The sequence below is a fragment of the Silurus aristotelis genome (assembly GCF_946808225.1).
Source record: "Silurus aristotelis genome assembly, chromosome: 2".
In the NCBI taxonomy this organism is placed as follows: Eukaryota; Metazoa; Chordata; class Actinopteri; order Siluriformes; family Siluridae; genus Silurus; species Silurus aristotelis.
Window position 1 is genome coordinate 17,159,870 of NC_139575.1, and position 24,041 is coordinate 17,183,910.

General features: G+C 36.6%; 2 protein-coding genes across 9 annotated transcripts; one reads left to right on the forward strand and one right to left on the reverse strand.

The window, feature by feature from the left end:
• Positions 1-459: 459 nt before the first annotated feature.
• On the forward strand, positions 460-17,432 carry rab44 (RAB44, member RAS oncogene family). Of its 8 annotated transcripts, none has more exons than XM_083570446.1 (12): positions 460-617; positions 1,442-2,644; positions 3,053-13,646; positions 13,686-13,837; positions 13,955-14,022; positions 15,528-15,685; positions 15,791-15,913; positions 16,023-16,104; positions 16,199-16,313; positions 16,482-16,580; positions 16,716-16,792; positions 16,909-17,432. In XM_083570446.1, the coding sequence occupies exons 2-12, from the start codon at positions 1,460-1,462 to the stop codon at positions 16,994-16,996; spliced, it is 12,741 nt and encodes a 4,246-aa protein (XP_083426572.1). In that variant the 5' UTR covers positions 460-617; positions 1,442-1,459; the 3' UTR covers positions 16,997-17,432. The 8 variants fall into 8 exon arrangements, with proteins under 8 accessions (XP_083426572.1, XP_083426571.1, XP_083426573.1 ...); XM_083570445.1 differs by having other exon boundaries at positions 3,053-13,641; positions 13,681-13,837; XM_083570447.1 differs by having other exon boundaries at positions 3,053-9,169; positions 9,371-13,837.
• On the reverse strand, positions 17,127-23,074 carry entpd8 (ectonucleoside triphosphate diphosphohydrolase 8). The gene is made up of 11 exons (XM_083521092.1): positions 22,903-23,074; positions 22,458-22,587; positions 22,217-22,334; positions 21,933-22,083; positions 19,570-19,729; positions 19,235-19,465; positions 18,527-18,793; positions 18,165-18,275; positions 17,932-18,066; positions 17,541-17,762; positions 17,127-17,499 (listed from the first exon to the last, which is right to left on the reverse strand). Exons 2-10 carry the CDS (start codon positions 22,581-22,583, stop codon positions 17,568-17,570), a joined length of 1,494 nt encoding a protein of 497 aa, XP_083377218.1. The 5' UTR covers positions 22,584-22,587; positions 22,903-23,074; the 3' UTR covers positions 17,127-17,499; positions 17,541-17,567.
• Positions 23,075-24,041: the final 967 nt, after the last annotated feature.

Here is a 24,041-nt window from a genome sequence, read left to right on the forward strand (position 1 = left end):
AAAGACAAGTTCAAGACAATATTTGAAGGGAACTGAGGTTAAGTCAAACATTGACATTAGTATGTATTATGTAGCAGGCATAATTTCGAAATAATGATCAAGGTTAAAGGATATTTTATAAAATATTAGCTAATCTTTGTGCACAATTATTTAACCATATGAGTTTGAATGTAAAACAAAGATCTAAGTGTTTACATTTTAGCTGATAATGTTGTGTGAAGAATGTTGTATAACTGGAGCACAGTAGTGTAATTTTTGTTATAAAAGTAGTCACACAACAAAATAAACAGCAAACAAAAAAGATGTTCTAAAACTGTTCAGAAATGAAACTGTGAAACACTAGTGTTAAAGCTAAACGCCTTAGACATTTCACACATGAAAACTGGCCAGCACTTCTCGTGCATCTGAAAGAACGTCATGGTTTACTCATAGCACAAAGTGTCAACAGCACAGGAAGTTGAAAACCATGTTAGCAGCAAAGGAGGAAGCTACATGTTGGGCAATAATTAGTAGATGCAGCACCACAACAGCCTTTAACAACTACCATCTTTACTCTGCACTTCCACATGTAGAAGTGAACAGTTTCGCGATAAACATCTGTCAGAGTCATCTCTGGGGTAGGTTACAAATTGCTTTACTTGAAGAACATTCTAGAATATATGTTCGCTGATTGAACATTATAGTAGTTTTATAGGAATCAGTAGACTAATTACTGTAACTGTAAGTACTAGCGTATGTTACATCTTACATTCTAAAACATACAGAAAAACAACTACAAAAATAACATTAAATGCTATGAGATTTTTTAAATGGAATTTTATATATGGTTGTAATAACAGGTTTTTTGAACATTTATGTTGATGTATTGGATGTCAGGAATTAACTTTTTCCTACAGTAGATGATTTGTCTGCTTTGCTGTAAACTTTGTATTAACATTACAAAAGGTCCTATTTATTGATTGTATGTCAAATTGCTTTAAATGGAATAAATATATTTACCTTAGTATGTCATAAAAATATGGATTCAATGCCATAAATATACAATAGTTGCAATAGTCTTGTTCCTTTATTTAGCAATGCTAATATCAATTAATTTAACATTTAAATGCCTGGTTGATAAATATAATCCACATGATGCAATTGTTATTAAATAGCTTAAATAAACATTTTCCTAAACCTTTCAGACATTACTTCTACAGTGTTTATGACTGTATAGTTTCAAGTTAATGCTTCTGATTAAATGTGAACCTCTTTTTTGGGGTTTCTCCACACCACCCAACTCCACCTACACACATCGTATATTTCTATTGCTTTGCATACATTAGAAGAATGAGTCATAATCTTAACCGTTACCATTCATGTGTTTCCATTGAGCCCAAGTCTTATAATGCATCATAGAAAACACCACTGAGTAGGCACACTTATGTTTATGTGATTGCAGCACAAAGTGTGAAGAATCATGTCAGGCAGAAATCCTAAAAAGAACCAGAAGCTTGCCTCTTCTCGGCGTTACAAAAATCGCAACAGAGATACTGAAGAAAAAGAAAATGATGGATTTCCAGACCCTGAAAATGAAGACCATGGCAGTGAGCAAAGTCACTCGGTTCCTGAAAGCCAAGCATCTAATGAGTCTTCAGTACTTCATTCTGATCAACCAGTTGTAGCTTGCACCAACCCAAACACTTCAGACATTGAACAATCTCTTCACCCACAGTCACAGGATCCACTGGCACAAGCTGAAGTAACAAGTAAGAAAAGAAGAATGGGATCAACTCGCAAGCCCAGAAACAATAAATTTGAAGGAATTCATGAAGATGAACCAGAGCACATGGTACAGATAAGTGAAGGTGTTAGTGATGAACAGGGATTGACCCCTGAATCATCCATAAATGAGGAAGGGGGAAAAGATGACCAAAAATGTATTTTAGACTGTGCAGGTAAAAATGAAAGCTCCATCCTACAAGAGAAGCATTTGGCCATCATGCTAAGTGAAGAAGAACACCAAAATTTAGAAAAAGTTATCCAAAACAAACCTATGGACAACTCTTTATCTCAACTTAACCAATCTCTAAAGACAGAGTTCGGTCAAGATTTATTACATACTTCACTTGATTTCAGTATTGTCCCACCAGCCGAATGTAATGTGCCACTACAGGAATCAGACGAATCTTTGCAGATATGTCATCAAATGGACACTTTCAGTGAGCCTGTAGTCTCCTTACCAAACACCACAGACCAGACAAGCATGATAAACATAAGTTACACACTTCTTAATGAAAACAGAGAAGAGAGCCTGGATGTCCAGACATCTATGACAGAACACACTGTGCTCAAAACAATAGAAGATCAATCCAGTTTAGATTTTATTATTATAGAAAAACAAGAAGATAAACAAGAAAGAGAAGATGTAGACATACCAAACAATTGCAGTGCTGAAGACATAGGACAAAATGAAGTTCCTGAATTACAATCAGCCTCTGTGATAAAGGAACATGAGCACGGGACTCAAGATGACAAAGCAAGCAAAGAAGATGAAAATGTAGTTGACTTCGAGCATATGGATGACACTTTAAAGCTTATTACGGAAAGCATTGGCAAGTTTAAAAGTACAGAACTCAGAGAGGACATGGAGGAGAACAAGGAGGTAAGTGTGGCTGTGGATAGAACAGACATTAATTCAGGTGAATGGGTGGTTGTAACAAACCTAAACCAAGTAATGGAGCAAGATAGAAGCACCATTTTACCAATTAAACTGAAAGATCAAGAAGAAGGGTTAGAACAATTGCATTCTTCTGAATTCAGATTCCAGCCTGACAGTAAAATGAAAAGTTACAAAGAAAAACAATATGATCTTTCTGAGGTCAGGTGTTGGATAGGGGAAAACAGTGCAGATGAGGACATAGCTAAAGGGCATTATGATAAAGAAGCACTAGGGACAGAGAAAGGGGTTGAGAATGATGACAGGCAATATACAGATTCTAATCAGTTGTTATTTTCTGAAGTAAGTTCAACTAATATGTTACATTGTGTCCTTGAATCTGGTGAAACACAGTATGGGGAAACAGAAACCAGCAGCCAGGCATGCAACCTTCCACATAACAATCCAGGGGAAATTCCAAGTGAGCTAGAACTTCAGTCAAAGAAATTTTGTTCTGATGAGATGCTTGAAAATGTCATCAAAGATAGATCTGAGTTTTTAGCCCTAGAAACTGAGGTTGTTGTTGAAGACAACAATGATGACATAAAGGAAGAAAATAATTCTGGTTCTACAGTAACTTTTACAAAGGAGGGCTTTATAAGAGTGGATGATGAAAAGGATGGTGTGTCCACATTTATGATCGAGCATGAACTGAAATCAGTCATCACAAATACACAAGATTATGCTTCTGCAGATAAGGCATCCATGGTACTTGAAGAATTTGGTAATAAGAGTCCTGATAAAGAGAGCACCAGTCCAGTTCATATTCACCCTGCAAGCAACCCAATGGAGCTCAATCCTAAAACACAATTTAAATTAGACATGCAGGTCTATAATTCCATAGCTGTACCTGATCAGACTCAAAACGTGTCTGAAGAATGTATAGTAAATCCCACAAACAGAGAATCTGAAGCAGAGCAATTTAAAAGCACATTTCCAATTGTACATGAATCAAGATTGGGCCAGGATGATGCAGTAGCAGAAAATGTGAGCTTTTGCCACTCTGAGAAAAACAACATAGATTTAACTCACAGACATCTTGGTTTACTTATCCCAGAAGGTGACCAGAAAGAAACCATGCAGGTACAGAGCATAGAAGAAATGACATGTGTCTCAGAGAATGTAACATTTGGCTTTAATCCTGAAACATCATATCATCCTCCGTCCTCAGTGTCCCTGAATATCAAGGAACCTGACCAAATAAATAAAAATGTAATGGAAAAAGATGAAAATGTTACTAATGCTGTGGTTGAAAATAAGAACACAAATTCTTCACAAGAACATTATGAAGCACCTAAGCACATCTCAACAGGACTTGTCAGCACAAATCAAGAATGTGGTGTACTTGACAGACAGGATGAGGAAACAGTAATGGTAAAAAATATTTGCAGAGGGGTTTATACCACACATATCATGTTGTCAGATGATAATGAACATCTGGTTGACAGGGAGGACTTTAAAATGCTAAGCAGAACAGAAAGGGCTGAAAGTATATTACAAAATCAAGAAGCAATATGTGACGGAGACAAAGATGGTCAATGCATGTCAATAGAAAAACCTCATCAACATACTCATATAGATTTGAAATTTGAAGAGTCCAAATCATCAGAATCTACTGAGCATGTTAACTCCAAAACTTCTGCTCTGGATACAGGTAAAGCAGCTCAACTGCCAGAAGCAAACAACATACAAACTACCACTACCACTCCTATTCTCGAGGAAGATCATGTGTTGATTAGCACAAAGAGAGGCAGAAAAAAAATGGGATCAACACGCAAGGGAGCAAAGAGAGAATTAAAAGATGAAGAAAAAGTAAGCAATGCAAGAGGATTGAGTGATATAATAGAGAAACAGCAAAAACCAATAGTGAATGAGGAAAAGGATGCAGAGTCCATGCTTTTAAATGAACAAGAAATTACATCAGTCATCACACCAATACACGATAATGCTTTCAAAGATAATGCATGCCTAGTAGTAAAAAAGCATTGTGAAAAGAGTCCTGATAAACATGCCAGTTCTACATGTGGTGCAGTGGAGCTCATTTCAGAGACACAGGTGGTGACAGATATGGAGATACACACAGAAAATGTTCATGAAGTTGAATTTGATCAGAACCAAAACAAATGTAAAGAACATCCACAAAATGTAAATGAGGGGGGAAAAGAAACAGAGCAATGTGAAAACATAAACCAGTTTGTTCAGATAAAGGAATCAAAATCACTGCAGGTTGATGTGATAAAAGAACATTTGGAATTTAGCAATTTTTCAAACAAATTTGAAGCATTCGAAAGAAAAGAAAACACACAGGAAGAAATCACCATGGTTATTGAGGAAGAAAGAAATGATCCAAAGGATGAAATAAATGCTGGTCATACAGAAAACTTTACCAAAGAGGACACAATAGCAGTATGTTCACAACAATATACACTGTGTGAATTATCCTCTCAAACTACTGATCTGAGTTTATCCACAAGTAAACATCCATCACCTGCACCAGAGCATCATGAGGTCATGAAAGATAATGGCAATAGTGTAGACAATGTGGACACCAGAAATGCAGAAATCCATACACAAACTCAAATTAAGAAAAAGAAGAAATTTGGGTCAACAAGGAGACCCCATGGAGGACACGAACCACATGCTGAAGAAAAGAAAAGAGAACTAAAAGATGCAGAAGATACCGAAGAAATTGAACATCAAATCATAACTCAGGATGCAACTTCACATATGCTCACTGAATCACAGAATCCTGTGAGTGAAGTGTCACTAGACATCAGTGACTCACTAGTGACAACTGAACAAAAGGAAATAATTCCATCAGAAATCGAAATCATGACAGAAAGGATCGATACACCACCTGCATTATTAAATGAAGTTGATCAGATTCACACTGAGCTCTCTGATGAGGTAAGCAATGCAGGAGAACTGACTGATGTTACAGAGCACGATGAAAAACCGGTAGTGAACGAGGAGAAGGACACAGAGTCCATAGTTTTAAATGATCAAGAAATGGCACCAGTCATCTCACCAATAAAGAATGATGCATCCATGGAAAATGTGTTCCTTGCAGTCAATAAGCATAATGAAGAGAGTCCTGATCATGAACATGCCAGTTCTACATGTGAACCAGTGGAGCTCATTCCTGAAATACAGGCCATGTCTGACATGCAGCTGACCACAGAAGATATTGATGCAGTTGTGTCCAATCAAAACCAAAACAAATGTAAAGAACAGCTTGAGAATCCAACTAGCAGGGAATCACAACCAGATCAAAATGTAATCACAAACACATTGGTAAAGATACAGGAATCAAAATCACGTGAAGTTGATGTGATAGAAGAACATTTGGAATTTAGCAGCTCTGAGAAAAAGAGGAAGATTGGTTTCACTCGAAAAAGCCTTAGATTCCAAAATCCTGGTAGTGACCAAAAAAACAAGTATAAAACAATTGAAGAAAAAGAAAACAAAGGGGAACAAAACAAAGACCAAAATAGTTCCAATGATGGGGTTATCAAAGAAGACACTAGGGACTCAAATGAAGAAATAATTGCTGGTCAAACGGAAAATTTTACCACTGAGGACATTACAACAGTATGTTCACAACAATATACACTGTGTAAATTATCCTCTCAAACCACTGATCTGAGTTTATTCACAATTGAACATCCATCACCTGCACCAGAGCATCATAAGATCATGGAAGAAAATGGCAATAGAGTAGACAATGTGGACACCAGAAATGCAGAAATCCATACACAAACTCAAATTAAGAAAAAGAAGAAATTTGGGTCAACAAGGAGACCCCATGGAGAACACAAAACACATGCTGAAGAAGAGAAAGGAGAATGGAAAGATGCAGAAGTTACAGAAGAAATTAAACCTCAAATCATAACTCAGGATGCAACTTCACATATGATCACTGAATCACAGAATGTGAGTGAAGTGTCACTAGACATCAATGACTCACTAATGACAACTGAACAAAAACAAATAAATCAATCAGAAATCGAAATCATGACAGAAAGGATCGATGCACCACCGGCATTTTTAAATGAAGTTGATGAGATTTACACTGAGCTCTCTGATGAGGTAAGCAATGCAGGAGAACTGACTGATATTACAGAGCACGATGAAAAAACTGTAGTGAATGAGGAGAAGGACACAGAGTCATTAGTTTTAAATTATGAAGAATTGGCACCTGTCATCTCACCAATAAAGAATGATGCATTCATGGAAAATGTGTTCCTTGCAGTCAATAAGCATAATGAAGAGAGTCCTGATCATGAACATGCCAGTTCTACATGTGAACCAGTAGAGCTCATTTCTGAAATACAGGCCATGTCTGACATGCAGCTGACCACAGAAGATATTGATGCAGTTTTGTCCGATCAGAACCAAAACAAATGTGAAGAACAGCTTGAGAATCCAGCTAGCAGGGAATCAGAACCAGATCAAAATGTAATCACAAACCCATTGGTAAAGATACAGGAATCAAAATCACGTGAAGTTGATGTGATTGAAAAACATTTGGAATTTAGCAGCTCTGAGAAAAAGAGGAAGATAGGTTCCACTCGAAAAAGCCTTAGAGTCCAAAATCCTGGTAGTGACCAGAAAAACAAGTATAAAACAATTGAAAAAAAAGAAAACATAGAAGAACATAACACAGACCAAAATAGTTCCATTGATGGGGTTATCAAAGAAGACACTAAGGACTCAAATGAAGAAATAATTGCTGGTCAAACGGAAAACTTTACCACTGAAGACATTACAACAGTATGTTCACAACAATATACACTGTGTGAATTATCCTCTCAAACCACTGATCTGAGTTTATTCACAATTGAACATCCATCACCTGCACCAGAGCATCATGAGGTCATGAAAGATAATGGCAATAGTGTAAACAATGTGGACACCAGAAATGCAGAAATGCATACACAAACTCAAATTAAGAAAAAGAAGAAATTTGGGTCAACAAGGAGACCCCATGGAGGACACGAACCACATGCTGAAGAAAAGAAAAGAGAACTAAAAGATGCAGAAGATACCGAAGAAATTGAACATCAAATCATAACTCAGGATGCAACTTTACATATGCTCACTGAATCACAGAATCCTGTGAGTGAAGTGTCACTAGACATCAGTGACTCACTAGTGACAACTGAACAAAAGGAAATAATTCCATCAGAAATCGAAATCATGACAGAAAGGATCGATGCACCACCTGCATTATTAAATGAAGTTGATCAGATTCACACTGAGCTCTCTGATGAGGTAAGCAATGCAGGAGAACTGACTGATGTTACAGAGCACGATGAAAAACCGGTAGTGAACGAGGAGAAGGACACAGAGTCCATAGTTTTAAATGATCAAGAAATGGCACCAGTCATCTCACCAATAAAGAATGATGCATCCATGGAAAATGTGTTCCTTGCAGTCAATAAGCATAATGAAGAGAGTCCTGATCATGAACATGCCAGTTCTACATGTGAACCAGTGGAGCTCATTCCTGAAATACAGGCCATGTCTGACATGCAGCTGACCACAGAAGATATTGATGCAGTTGTGTCCAATCAAAACCAAAACAAATGTAAAGAACAGCTTGAGAATCCAACTAGCAGGGAATCACAACCAGATCAAAATGTAATCACAAACACATTGGTAAAGATACAGGAATCAAAATCACGTGAAGTTGATGTGATAGAAGAACATTTGGAATTTAGCAGCTCTGAGAAAAAGAGGAAGATTGGTTTCACTCGAAAAAGCCTTAGATTCCAAAATCCTGGTAGTGACCAGAAAAACAAGTATAAAACAATTGAAGAAAAAGAAAACAAAGGGGAACAAAACAAAGACCAAAATAGTTCCAATGATGGGGTTATCAAAGAAGACACTAGGGACTCAAATAAAGAAATAATTGCTGGTCAAACGGAAAACTTTACCACTGAGGACATTACAACAGTATGTTCACAACAATATACACTGTGTAAATTATCCTCTCAAACCACTAATCTGAGTTTATTCACTATTGAACATCCATCACCTGCACCAGAGCATCATAAGATCATGGAAGAAAATGGCAATAGAGTAGACAATGTGGACACCAGAAATGCAGAAATCCATACACAAACTCAAATTAAGAAAAAGAAGAAATTTGGGTCAACAAGGAGACCCCATGGAGAACACAAAACACATGCTGAAGAAGAGAAAGGAGAATGGAAAGATGCAGAAGTTACAGAAGAAATTAAACCTCAAATCATAACTCAGGATGCAACTTCACATATGATCACTGAATCACAGAATGTGAGTGAAGTGTCACTAGACATCAATGACTCACTAATGACAACTGAACAAAAACAAATAAATCAATCAGAAATCGAAATCATGACAGAAAGGATCGATGCACCACCGGCATTTTTAAATGAAGTTGATGAGATTTACACTGAGCTCTCTGATGAGGTAAGCAATGCAGGAGAACTGACTGATATTACAGAGCACGATGAAAAAACTGTAGTGAATGAGGAGAAGGACACAGAGTCATTAGTTTTAAATGATGAAGAATTGGCACCTGTCATCTCACCAATAAAGAATGATGCATTCATGGAAAATGTGTTCCTTGCAGTCAATAAGCATAATGAAGAGAGTCCTGATCATGAACATGCCAGTTCTACATGTGAACCAGTGGAGCTCATTCCTGAAATACAGGCCATGTCTGACATGCAGCTGACCACAGAAGATATTGATGCAGTTTTGTCCGATCAGAACCAAAACAAATGTGAAGAACAGCTTGAGAATCCAGCTAGCAGGGAATCAGAACCAGATCAAAATGTAATCACAAACCCATTGGTAAAGATACAGGAATCGAAATCACCTGAAGTTGATGTGATAGAAAAACATTTGGAATTTAGCAGCTCTGAGAAAAAGAGGAAGATAGGTTCCACTCGAAAAAGCCTTAGAGTCCAAAATCCTGGTAGTGACCAGAAAAACAAGTATAAAACAATTGAAGAAAAAGAAAACATAGAAGAACATAACACAGACCAAAATAGTTCCATTGATGGGGTTATCAAAGAAGACACTAAGGACTCAAATGAAGAAATAATTGCTGGTCAAACGGAAAACTTTACCACTGAAGACATTACAACAGTATGTTCACAACAATATACACTGTGTGAATTATCCTCTCAAACCACTGATCTGAGTTTATTCACAATTGAACATCCATCACCTGCACCAGAGCATCATGAGGTCATGAAAGATAATGGCAATAGTGTAAACAATGTGGACACCAGAAATGCAGAAATGCATACACAAACTCAAAGTAAGAAAAAGAAGAAATTTGGGTCAACAAGGAGACCCCATGGAGAACACAAAACACATGCTGAAGAAGAGAAAGGAGAACTGAAAGATGCAGAAGTTACAGAAGAAATTGAACATCAAATCATAACTCGGGATGCAACTTCACATATGCTCACTGAATCACAGAATGTGAGTGAGGTGTCACTAGACATCAATGACTCACTAGTGACAACTGAACAAAAAGAAATAATTCAATCAGAAAATGAAATCATGACAGAAAGGATTGATGCACCACCTGCATTATTAGATGAAAGTAAACAGTTTCACATTGAGCTCTCTGATGAGGTAAGCGATGCAGGAGAACTGACTGATGTTACAGAGCAAGAGGAAAAAACAGTAGTGAATGTGGAGAAGGACACAGTGTCCAGAATTTTGAATAAGCAAGTAATAGCACCAGTCATCTCACCAATGCAGGATAACACAATCATAGAAAATTTTTTCCTTGCAGTCAATAATCATAATGACGAGAACGATGAACATGCCAGTTCTACATGTGGACCAGTGGAGCTCATTCCTGAAATGCAGGCCATGTCTGATATGCAGCTGACCACAGAAGATATTGATGCAGTTGTGTCCGATCAGAACCAAAACAAATGTGAAGAACAGCTTGAGAATCCAGCTAGCAGGGAATCAGAACCAGATCAACATGTAATCACAAGCCCATTTGTTCAGATACAGGATTCAAATTCACCTCAAGTTGATGTGATAAAAGAACATTTGGAATTTAGCAGCTCTAAGAAAAGAAGGAAGATTGGTTCCACTCGAAAGAGTCTTAGAGGCCAAATCCCTGGCAGTGACCAGACAAACAAATCTGATGCAATCAATGAACAAGAAAATACACAGGAACAAAACACAGATCAAAATGATAGAAGCACTGGTGTTATCGAAGAAGAGAGTAATGATTCAAAGGAAGAAATACATGTAAGTCATACAGAAAACATCACTAAAGAGGACATAATAGCAGTGTGTTCACAACAATATACACTGTGTGAATTATCCTCTCAAACTACTGATCTGAGTTTATCTACAATTGAACATCCATCACCTGCATCACAGCATCCTGAGGTGATTAGAGATGATGAGAAAAATGTAGAGAATGTGGAAAACAGAAACGCAGAAATCCATACACAAACTCAAAGTAAGAAAAAGAAGAAATTTGGGTCAACAAGGAGACCCCATGGAGGACACGAACTACATGCTGAAGGAGAAAAAAATGAATTGAAAGATGCAGAAGTTACAGAAGAAATTGAACATCAAATCATAACTCAGGATGCAACTTCACATATGCTCACTGAATCACAGAATCCTGTAAGTGAAGTGTCACTGGACATCAGTGACTCACTAGTGACAACTGAACAACAAGAAATAATTAAATCAGTAAATGAAATCATGAAAGAAAGGATTGATGCACCACCTGCATTATTAGATGAAAGTGAACAGATTCACACTGAGCTCTCTGATGAGGTATGCAATGCAGGAGAACAGACTAATATTATAGAGCATGAGGAAAAACCTGTAGTGAATGAAGAGAAGGAGACAGAGTCAATAGTTCTAAATGAACCAGGATTGGAACCAGTCATCTCACCAATGCAGGATAATACATTCATAGAAAATGTGTTCCTTGCAGTCAAAAAGCATGGTGACGAGAGTCCTGATTATGAACATGCCAGTTCTACATGTGGCCCAGTGGAGCTCATTTCTGAAATACAGGCCATGTCTGACATGCAAATGACCAAAGAAAATATTACTGCAGTTATATCCGATGAGAACCAAAACAAATGTGAAGAACAGCTTGAGAATCCAGCTAGCAGGGAATCAGAACCAGATCAAAATGTAATCACAAGCCCATTTGTTCAGATACAGGAATCAAAATCACCTGAAGTTGATGTGATAGAAAAACATTTGGAATTTAGCAGCTCTAAGAAAAAAAGGAAGATTGGTTCCACTCGAAGGAGTCTTAGAGGCCAAATCCATGGTAGTGACCAGAAAAACAAATCTGAAGCAATCAATGAACAAGAAAATACACAGGAACAAAACACAGATCAAAATGATAGCAGCACTGGGGTTATCGAAGAAGAGAGTAATGATTCAAAGAAAGAAATACATGTTAGTCATACAGAAAACATCACTAAAGAGGACATTACAACAATATTTTCACAACAATATACACTGTGTGAATTATCCTCTCAAACTACTGATCTGAGTTTATCTACAAATGAACATCCATCACCTGCACCGCAACATCCTGAGGTCATTGAAGATAATGAGAATAATGTAGAGAATGTGGAAAACAGAAATTCAGAAATTTATACACAAACTCAAAGTAAGAAAAAGAAGAAATTTGGTTCAAGGAGACTCCATGGAGTATACCAACAACATGTTGAAAGAGAGACAGGAGAATGGAATGATCCAGAAATTACTGAAGAAATAAATATCATGGATCAAGCAGCAAGTTCAAACTTGTTTTGTGACCCAAACAATGCTATGAGTGAGTTTTTACTTAATACTCTTCAACCATCTTTGAAAGCTGAGCAAGGTGTGGAGTCTAATGAAAGTGAAAGCACCATGCAACGATCGTATCCTTCCGTTGAACCAGTGGAATTTATTCCTGAAACACAAGCTAGACTAGACATGCCAGTGTTAGCTGAACAGTACCAAACAATGGCTGCAGAACATCAAGAGAGTTCAAAAAATAGAGAAACAGAACCAGAGCAATATGAAGACTCTTGTGCAGCTCACATAGAGGAATTAAAGTTGGACAATATGGCAATACAGAACACAGCACAAACAAAAGATAGTTACTCTGGGAGAAAAAAGAAGATGGGTTCAACTCGGAAGAGTCTTCGAGTAATGAGGGACAAAGAACGCATTCAGGAACCAACAACAGAAAAAACTACTCCAAACTCAGAGCTAATTAATGCAAAAAAAGGAACACTTAATTTAAACACAGAAATAGCTCATCAGTCCATACAGACACTTTCCCAGGCAATATATGTCATAGAACCTGAAAGAGAAAAAACTGGGTTGACTTACAAGAATCGTGAAGAAGGACAGGAAAAAAATGAAGACAGAGACCCAAGAAATGTTGGCGATATTGACAGAGAATCCTTAAAATCAGAAGCAATAAAGGACATGGTTAATTCTGATTTAAACTTGTGTGGTACAGAGGTAAGAATACAAGATTATGAACTGCCAATTCACCTTAAACCTGATCCGTCAGAAGGCTCTCTTCTTAGTGAAATTGAGCTTTACTTAAATAAAAATACCTTAAATACTGCAACTACAACTACAACAAACCTTAATATACCAGAATTATCAGAGCCAATGTCTGAGGGGTCTCTTCAGCTATCATCTCAAAACCCTCAAATTCACTTGGAACCAAACTCCCCAGCAAGAAGAAAAATGGGGTCAAGTCGCAAGATTTCTAAAAACAAGCATACCAGAAAAATATCCGATGAGGGCGGAGCGTCTGAACAGGAAAACTTGAATTTTGAGAAGAATAATGTTAAAAATAGTGAACCTAAAACAGAGGCAAAGACAGATATGGATACTGTCATGGCAGAAAGCACAGAAGAATCTGTTGAAGTTATGTCTGAAGTCCAAGCTATCTCTCAAATTAAAGAGAGTAGTACACAAGCTTCAGGGCAGCCACTTCCAGAGGTTAGGCGAAAGTTTGGGTCCAGACGCACAACAAATGGAAGAAGTGGTCTAGGTGCATTTACACGTGATGATTATGAGAGCAACCAGAAAAACACAGACGTTCAAGCAACTAAAGATGGAATAATGGTATGCATGTTATATCTTTATTAACGTGTGTGGGTTTTTTTTTTACTTTTTTTTTAATGTATATTCTTGTCCACATGTTTATTTGTGCAAATAGAATAAATAGGCTGTATTTCACAGGTGTCTGACCCAGAGTTGATCAAAGAACCAGAGAGTACAGCAATCTCTCAGCCAGTCTCTGAGAAAAGGTATTAATGAAGTTTTTCTGGCATTTGTGTTTTTTTATTATTATTATTATTATTATTATTATTATTATTATTATTAGAAATAATAATAATATTATTGTTGTTGTTTAAAGTTGATCAGTCACACCATGAAGTTATGGGAAAATAGTGTAGTAGAAGCTAGGCTGAGAGGAGAGGTGACCATCTGTGAGCAACAGTATTGTTTCATGTTGAGGAAATGCACTCTGGAGGCAATATTTGCTTTGAGAATATTTTCATACAGAAGTATAGAGATGGCCAGGAGGAGTTGCATTGTGTGTTTGTGGATCTAGGTAAAACATATGACAGGGTGCCAAGAGAGTAGTTGTGGTATTGTATGAGGAAGTCAGGTGTGGCAGAAAAGTATGTGAGGGTGGTGCAAAACATGAATGAGGACAGTGTAATAGCAGTGAAGTGTGCAGTAGGAACGACAGACTGGTTCAAGGTGGAGGTTAGATTGCAAAAAGGATCGGCTCTGAGCCCTTGGCTCAATGGACAGGTTGACGGACGAGGTCGGACAGGAGTCTCCCTGGACTATGATGTTTGGGGATGATATTGGTATTTGTGTTGAGAGTAGGGAGCAGGTGGAGAAGAGCCTGGAGCGGTGGAGGTATGTGCTGGAGAGAAGGGGAATGAAAGTCAGTTGGAGTAAGACAGAGTACATGTGTGTGAATAAGAGGGGGGGCAGTGGAGTGGTGCGGTGCGGTTGCAGGGAGAAGAGGTGGAGAAGGTGGAGGACGTCAGGTATCTGGGGTCAACAGTCCAAAGTAATGGAGAGTGTGTTAGAGAAGTGAAGAAAGAGTGCAGGCAGGGTGGAGTGGGTGGAGAAGAGTGACAGGAGTGATTTGTGATAGGAGTATCTGCAAGAGTGAAAGGGAAAGTTTGAAGGACTGTGGTGAGACCTGTGATGTTGTATGGTTTAGAGACAGTGACATTGAGTAAAAGACAGGAGGTGGAGCTGGAGGTAGCAGAGTTGAAGATGCTGAGATTTTTATTAGGAGTGTCGAGGATGGACAGGATTAGAAATTAGTTTATTAGAGGGACCACGCATGTAGGAAATTTTGGAGACAAGGTGAGGGAGTTGAGATTGAGATGGTTTGGTCATGTGCATAGGAGGGACATGCGGTATATTGGTAGAAGAATGCTGAAGATACAAAAGAAAAGAGAAAGGCCAAGTAAAAGGATTATAGATGTGGTGAGGGAAGACATGCAGGTGGTTGATTTGAAAGAGGAAGATGTAGAGGACAGGGTGATATGCAAACAGATGTTCGCTGTTGCAGCCCCTAACTGGAGCAGCCAGAAGAAGAATGTTGTCATTGTTGTCATGTCCTGTTAAAAATAAAAGTAATCGCTCCTTATTCTGGCTTGTTATGACTATTATGAATGTTGTTAAATGATCCAAAATTGCACACACTCCAGAGTCTGCCTTGATGTTCTTTCATGTTCTTCCATTTTCACTGTATGCTTACTGCATAGTTTTTCTTATCCAGACCAGGAATCGATGAGGTTACAACAACCACTGTGGATGATACAAATGTATCTACCGAAGCTGGCCTTGTTTCTTTGGATGACATGAAGAGATCATCACTATTTGCTGTAAGCACTGGAGGAAAACCAAAAATTTATTTTGAGCAATGGAATGAACAACGTAAGTGCAGAAATTAAGGTGTTTTTAAACAGTAGTTGATGCTCTATAGTTTGGGGGAAGAATTGTTGTTAAATAGCCTGTAACAAGCTTAAATTACTTGTGTAGTTCCAGAATTTGAAGAAGTGGTATATAACATTGTGATGGTGGGAAATAGTAGCGTAGGCAAGACGTCCTTCATTAAAAGGTTACAGAATGGGCAATTCATCCCAGACTACAGTGCTACTATTGGTGAGTCTGATTATTTTATTTAAATGCCTTGTATCTGTTATTAATCAGTCCCAAATTGTCTCAAAAGTGTGTTATTTGTGCCTGTCTACACATACCTTTACGCACTCAGGTGTTGACACCTTCGTCCAGACTATCCAATTTGGTAATAGAACAGTTAAGCTTTATGTGTGGGACACAGCAGGTCAAGAGAGGTAAGATATCAGTAAATAAACAATGCATGCAATACATATAAAAAATATCCAGTGTTTGTTTTTTATTATTCATTTATGAAACTGTCATACTTAGGTATCACAGCATAACTAAGCAGGTCTTTAACAAGGCCCAAGGACTTCTGCTAATGTATGATATAACATCATCTCAGAGTTTCCATGCAATTCGTTCCTGGATCTCACAGGTTCAGGTTAGTTTATCCATTATAATGAAATAGAGAAAAAGTTGAACACAGGTAATGTAATTTAACATTATAAGCCTATCAATGTTTTCTTTTTCTCTGAGATTCATTGAATTAAACTTACACCCTAGAATTATTTAAATAATATGATGTGCTTTTCAAAATATACCTACACAGGAAAAGGCTCCACCCGAGGTTATCTTGATGTTACTTGGCAACAAAAATGACTGTGCTCATCGAAAAGTTCAGCTACAGGAAGGGGAAAATCTAGCAAAAGTACAGTGATATAAATACTGACTTTTTTCACTTATCACCTGTGTAAACATTGACAGATATCTGATTATTGCTTTAGATTGTTTAAAATTAATTTTACTCTGGAAAAAAAACACTGTTTCTTTTTAACCAACACAGGAGTATGACATTCATTTCATGGAGTGCAGTGCTGCAACTGGTGAGAATGTGTTAGACTCTATGAAGACTCTAGCGTGGTAAGGCGAAGAAAAATTGTCTATCATCTCAGTTTTATCATTTGATTATGCAATAACTTGTTCATTCTTGCTTGTGAGTGTGTTAATGTTATTGTTGCTTGTGTTAATATCACTAGGTTACTGGTGAAACAGAGAGTGAGGAAAGTGGATGAATATACAACATTACAGCAAAAGCCACAAAATAAGAAGTCAGGTTGCTGTTGAACCTTCACTGTACACACACACGCATGCACACACACCCACACACACACACACACACACACACATGCACGCACACACATGCACGCACACACACACACACACACGCGCACACAAACACACACACAAATACACATCATTGTTTATATGCTTTATGAAATATATTTATACAAAATGTGTAATAATATAAAGAGTATTAAAGAATGTTCACTGTATTTGTATTTGTATTTTTATAGAGCAAGGATTATTTGATTCATCATTGTTTTCATGCTTTGATTTGTTCCATGAAGTAAATGTTTATGATGGAGATTAATGAATTGAAGATCCAGTTCACCATTTCACTTACTTTACTGTTTGTTTTGTATTCTCTTCCTGAACCCAATGTGGGCAGACGGTCATCTTATAACTGAAAATATCAATAAATCATGGTAAATTTTGTGTACATTTGTGGTGCTTTAGTTTTTTGTTTTTTTTATTTAAGTATTGGCTAATACGTATTGAGTATGAAACTGTCTTTTAATTAAGATGAACTGGCTTTACTAAAGTTAACCTGAGGAACATTACACAACAAGTGTCTTTATGAGGTTGGACCCCATACACAGAGAATGCCAAGAATAATTAAACTGAGAAAAAGTATAAAAACGACGAAGACGACCTCTGCTGCCCATTGACTGTTCTGTACCCCTGTTACCACTAGAGGGCGGTCAGAGGGTATCATATTAGTCAGGTTCAGCATATAGCCCAGAGTCCAACCTATGTCAGTGTCTGCCACCTGTAACATAAACATAACATTATTTACATGCTGAGTTTAAAATCTGAAATGTAAATAAATTATATTTTGTATACAATAATACAGTGGCACTGATACTGTAATCATAACTGCCACATTCCACCACTTTTGCACTAGCTAAATTATTTGACAGTGATTTTGCATTACAAACCTGTTTTTGAAAAGAGATTTTATCCCAGTTTGTTTCAAATTTATATCCTTTAAGGAGAATAACCATGATATAATGAGCTGAAAAGCAGTAATCTCTGAGGTACTTCTCTTTCACTTTTGGATATTCTGCCACAAGCTGAAATAGGGGAAAATAATTATACATCATTTGCCCTTTACCAAACTCTACCATGCTATCAGTAAACCCACAAAATATTGAGAGATATGATTACTCACTGTCTCCCAGGTTTTGTTGCAGTAAGAGTCAATAGTGGAAATTACGTGAGACAACGAAGCCCTTGGTGCAAGACCAAGGAAGTCAAAGGTATAAAAGTATGCAGAAAAAGCCTGAAAATGGACATGGAACTATTTTTTATTATCATTGTTATATGTTAAGCATGCACTCTTAATCTTGACAGCAAATTAGCTGTCAGGCATGGCTGCTCTATTTCTAACCTAATACATGCAATCACTTATGCTAATTAGTTTAAGCATATGTCTTTATTTAGGGAAAATAAAAATCTATGGTGGAATTTTTTATATACAATTTGCCACTTGAATGGCTATTTTGAATGATAAGTCAAACAGAAAACACTCACAAAAAATTCTCCATTGACTGGAGGTTGGTAAACTCCATTAAAGCCACAGTCTGGGTAAAGAGAACAGTTTGTCACATTTACAACCTTCTCTATCAGTGACATACAAAGTGCAGAATCACCAGTCCCTAAGAAAGTGATCTGCGCTAAGGGGTCATAAGGGGTTGGCTGGACCACACAAGGAGAGTCGTAAATGTCCCCCAGCTTTAATGTCAGATTGTAACCCTTGTGGTAGCAAGGATTGTTGACAGTAGAAGAGGGTCTAGAAGTCTAAAAGGAATAAACAGACACAGATGATCTTAGCTCATTATAACTAATATTTATCAGTTACTTAAAATGCTTAAAAGAAAATTCCAAGTATACTGTGTAATATTATAGCACACAAAAACTTCATTATATAACTGTCCACATATTAAAAAGAATGTTTTTAATTAAAGGTTTATCTTATGCTAATCATACAAACTAGAACTATTGTAGGAAATACTTTTGTATCAATAGCATTAAATGTCATTTTACAATCTTCAAACTATCTGAAGTTAGATTAGGCGAAGTATTTATAGCCTTGTTAATTTCCTAACCATTAGTGTCTATAAAGATTGTATGATGGCAGAAAAATTGCTTTAGAGGTAATTACAGAGAGTAACCAGCAATTTATTGTACTGTTTTTGTAGAATTTAGTTATCACTGTTTCTCAGAAACCTGAACACTCACATTCTGAAGATATGCCTGGAGTTTCCTCAAGGCTTGATCTTTGCCATAGCACAGGTAACTGTGTGAGTACAACTTATAGCTGTAGCTATAAAGCTGGAGGTCAAAAGCCTCCTGTGGGTCTTCGACTGGATCTTTTGGTATGAAGGAAATCTGTGTGGATGCACCACCTAAATCCAGAGCTCCTAATATAGTCCCAGCTTTAGGGTGAATCCATTTACCATCAAATGCATACTGTTTTAAAAGAAAATTGTTTTGAATTGTGGATTCATACAAATATCAAAACTTTGTCCAATAATAAAGATAGAAATTGTGTGCTTATCATACATAATTTTTACCTTAATAAAGCCCTCTAAAAGATAATTGATAGTGATCCAGCCATAGGCACCCTCCTCCATACCAGTGATAATTCTTGCACCACGAAAATCGAAGGGATAGCTCTGCATAGTTTTGGTCACCTCCTTAAGTATTTCTTCCGACTGAGTTTTGTTTTGTAAACTGTGGAACATAGAGGAAAGATATTAGGTGTGATTTTGACACTATATATTTATCACACCCATGTCTTCATTTTGAACATCCATTCTTCTGGGAAGACTTTCCACTACACTTTGAGTGTGACAGTGGGGATTTGTGTTCATTCAGCCACAAGAGCATTAGTGGTGACTAACCACTGATGTTGGAAAAGGAGACTAGGGGTAAAGTCAGCACTTCAGTTTATCTTGGTCAACATGAGCTTGAGGTAAAGGCTATGTGCAAGTTATTAAAGGTTTTTCACAATTATACACTGGCAAATAGTGTATTTATAAAGCTTACTTTGGACAAGGGAAAGTTTGGGCTCCTTAATTCCAGCAAATGGAAATTTAGAACTACAATATACAATAGCATCCCACACAATTGTGTGCTTCCAACTATAAGGAAAGAGTTTGAGGAAGAACTACATATGAGTTTGATGATCCCCATACATGTGGTTATATGGTGCATCTCTGCTTTATAGGACTTTCAATAACCTAATAAAGGTTATATTACTTTTTTCAGTTTTAATCTACAAAGACAAAGATTTTTCCAGAAAACTGTAATATTTAACTTTGCTCTTTGGTGAAACATTTCCTAAAGTAATACATAAGCTTTGAAATGTCTCAGAACAGATCTGAATTTTGTTCCTAGATCTCACAGGTTCAACACCATTAACAATACTATTGATGTGATTATCCTTTAAATTCCTAAATCTGACTAGTCAGGAGGTACAGATTATTATTTTATAACACCATGGCTCTGACAATGGTAATGAATACAAGACCACTGGTTTATAGAAAACAACATACCATATCATAGTGGTATGTTGTTGCCAAAGGTTTTTTAAATTCTTATTAATGCATTGGTTAAACTTTTTCCCAGATTTGGTTTATGTCGATCATATTATGTCCAGAGAATGGCTGTCACCTGACTGTCAGGTGTAATGAGTACATAAAAAAAATGTTTATGCAAAGAATGACACTTTTTATAGGCATTTACAGCAGCTGGAAAGAAATTCTATTTAACCTTGCCTAATATATATTCAAGCTAAAACATTTTCTTAATCTTTCTAGAAATAAATGCTCAAAATCAGTCTACTCGTTTTAAAATCAATCTCATAAAAATCACATCTTTAGCGAAAAGAAATACATTTTCTAAAAATACCTGGAATAAAAATATATTCCAGGTAGTTCTTTTACTATCAATGTTTGCAGTATTCTTATATACATGGAACAACTGATATCCAATTTATTCCTGTGAAACAACTTTACTGTTAAAATCAGCCAGTTTCTTGACCTTTCTATGGAAATTACTAAGAAAAATTGCAGCTTGTTTATGTTTTTTGTTGGTGAATGATAGACACTCAACTTTATTCAAGTCTAATAACAAGCATTAAAATCATGTTATTTACAAAAAAACATTAACAAACTGCATTTGTGTCTAATTTATTTTAAGAGAACTATATGTAACTATATACAGATATATCTTAAAAATTAACAAAAAAACATGTTGTTATTATTGTATAAAAGCGGTCCGTGTTTTGTTTACATTACATTTGCGGCATTTGGCAGACGCCCTTATCCAGAGCGACTTACAACTGAGCAGGGGAGGGTTTTAGGGCTTTGCTCAAGGGCCCAGCAGGGGCAGCTTGGTGGTGGTGGGATTTGAACCTGTGATCTTCTGATCCAAAGCCCAATGCCTTAACCACTGAGCTACCACCTCCTATTCCTTTAGACTGGTGATATAATATGTATTTAAATGGCTGCTAAATGCCTCAAATTTAAATGTAAATGGCAAAATTTGAGAAATGTTTTGAAATTTAAACAACATTAACCGGCATGAAACAATGTGTACATAATAATTCCAAAAAATACTCAGAGCCCATCCTTCAGTAAATATATAACAAGCAACACCGGATTCTATTTGGCATTAAGAATGGCATTAAGACAAACAAATTCTATTTGCTTTTGTTTAATGTTCCACTCTGGAATCTGTTTGCAAATCTTTTAGAATAATATTTTGTATTTATAATTAAATGAAGATTAATTACATAAAAAATATAAGCATTAAGAGCTACACTTGGTTGAAATGTATAGTGATCTGTTTTAGTGCAAACAGTGGCAGACATTTTTTATAAACATTCTGGCAGACAATGTTAATAAAGTATTATTAAGGAAGAGACTCTCACCTAAGAAGTCTCATGCCTGCTGTTGCTCCCAGGTAGACCGGTGTTATACTATACTGACTTGCAGGGACAGTTGCCGTCGCAATATCTAAGCATTCTCTTAAGCTTTGTCCAGCACCAGAAGGATTTGCCACATAGCTGGATATACCATCACCTAAAAACAGAGAATTGCACTCATCCAGTATGTTTGGTGCGTTGGTATGACTACAGATGGGTAAAAACAACAAAAACAGTAAAAGAGACAAAATGGTATCCTTCTGCTCAACAAATATTCTACCAATTTCTACCTTTTACATCACAGGTAAGAGTCTGGGAGACAATTCCTGTGTCATTTTCTTTGTTCCCTGGCCACTGATACAGGAAGAGCGCTGTGTGTGAGGAACCTGCATCAAACACCATCCCATACTGAAAACATCAGACAAAAGCAAATCATTCACTTAATTCTATACTCAAATACTAAGAGACTGTTATTACAGTTAAAGCCACATATAATGATAAAGTAAAAAAGTATGCTTTGAGCTTTATGACCTGCGTTGAGTATGACAGTTCTGCGCTCTGGCGATTAATAAGGGTAAGAATTAGAGCAATGATGGTCATGCATGTTATAGCCACCACTGCAACAACTAGTAGCAAAGGTTTTAACTGCAGCTTCATATCTCTGTACAAATAGACACACACAAGCATCCTGTCAAAATTGGGACAAATTTAGAGGAAAACCTTAAATGATAATTTTAGAAATAGTGAAATACTATTAAACTACCTTGTCAAATCATCTGTTTCTATATTCAATGTTTTAATCAATATTTAAATATCAGCTGTAACATACAAACAAACTGACTCCACAGTGAGTCACAGGACACCACTATGAGTTAACTATTAATCCTGAGTACAAGAGAACTATGCCAGTAAAATACTGATAGGAATAGTGAGCGGAAAGTCAATGAAAGAACAGAGAAAAGAAATCTTTGCTTACCTTGTGTAAACCTGTAGTTTTTCCCAAATGAAGTTATACAACAGATTCACACAGGTTAAACGTGACACACGTGGCTAAATAGCTCAATACACACCATTCACACCTTTACTTCTCAACCATCTTCTGCCAAATGAACTAATGCTTCCTTCTTCCCAGAGAGCTTCCAACTAAACACACGTGGACACATGCACACACCCTGCTGGCTGCTTTAACATTGTATACATAATAAACATTGTAATATCGATTTTGAACTGCCCACACAGCTTGTTACCAAAAAAAAAAACCTTGATAGATTTTACATGTAAAACTATTTATAATATTCACTACATAATATATACCAGTAATGTATTACCTGTTTTGCGATAACAATGCTGAATTATAAAAATGTCAAATTGATTATGTCATATATGTATTCCTGGACCATGTATATATACTCAGTATTCCTTTACTGAACAGAGAGATCAGGCATGTTAGCCTTATTTCTATAGTGATTACTTTGGAAAATATTTGCGCAATAATCTCATATATCCTTTGAGATAATTTTCCTCAGGATCCCACTTAACATTCCACAAAAGGTGTCCTCCTACTTGAGTACCTTTGACACAAAGAAAAGTGCAATTTCCTCCAGTCATGCTCAATTATAAATTAATGCTGAAAAAAAGGGAATAATAGGAAACGTATCATAAACCAGATTAAATTTCCAATATGATTGTACTAGTCAGCCACCTGAATAGTGTCCTAAACCATGCAGTTCGGTTCTCACAGAAAACACAATGAAACACACATAGGCATTCCTGAAAGCTTTAGAAATAGAAATCATCTGAGAAAACACAATACATAGAAATACAACTCTTAGAAAGGTTTGTTGGAATCTTTTAAACAAATTGTATTAAACATAAAAAAAAAAATTACATCTTACCCTGACACTTACCTTTACACCTATGTTTCCATTTAACACTCCAACACTCCATTAAAACACCATTAACACTTAAAAATCTTATACGCTTATATAATCCAGTGTTGCAGTCAGTTCAGGTTTGAGTTTAGCCTCCTCTCCAATACCTTCATTCTTTGCTATTTTTAAGTGAGTTTATATTAAACATGAACAACCCAACATGAAACCAACCCAACCTTGGAAG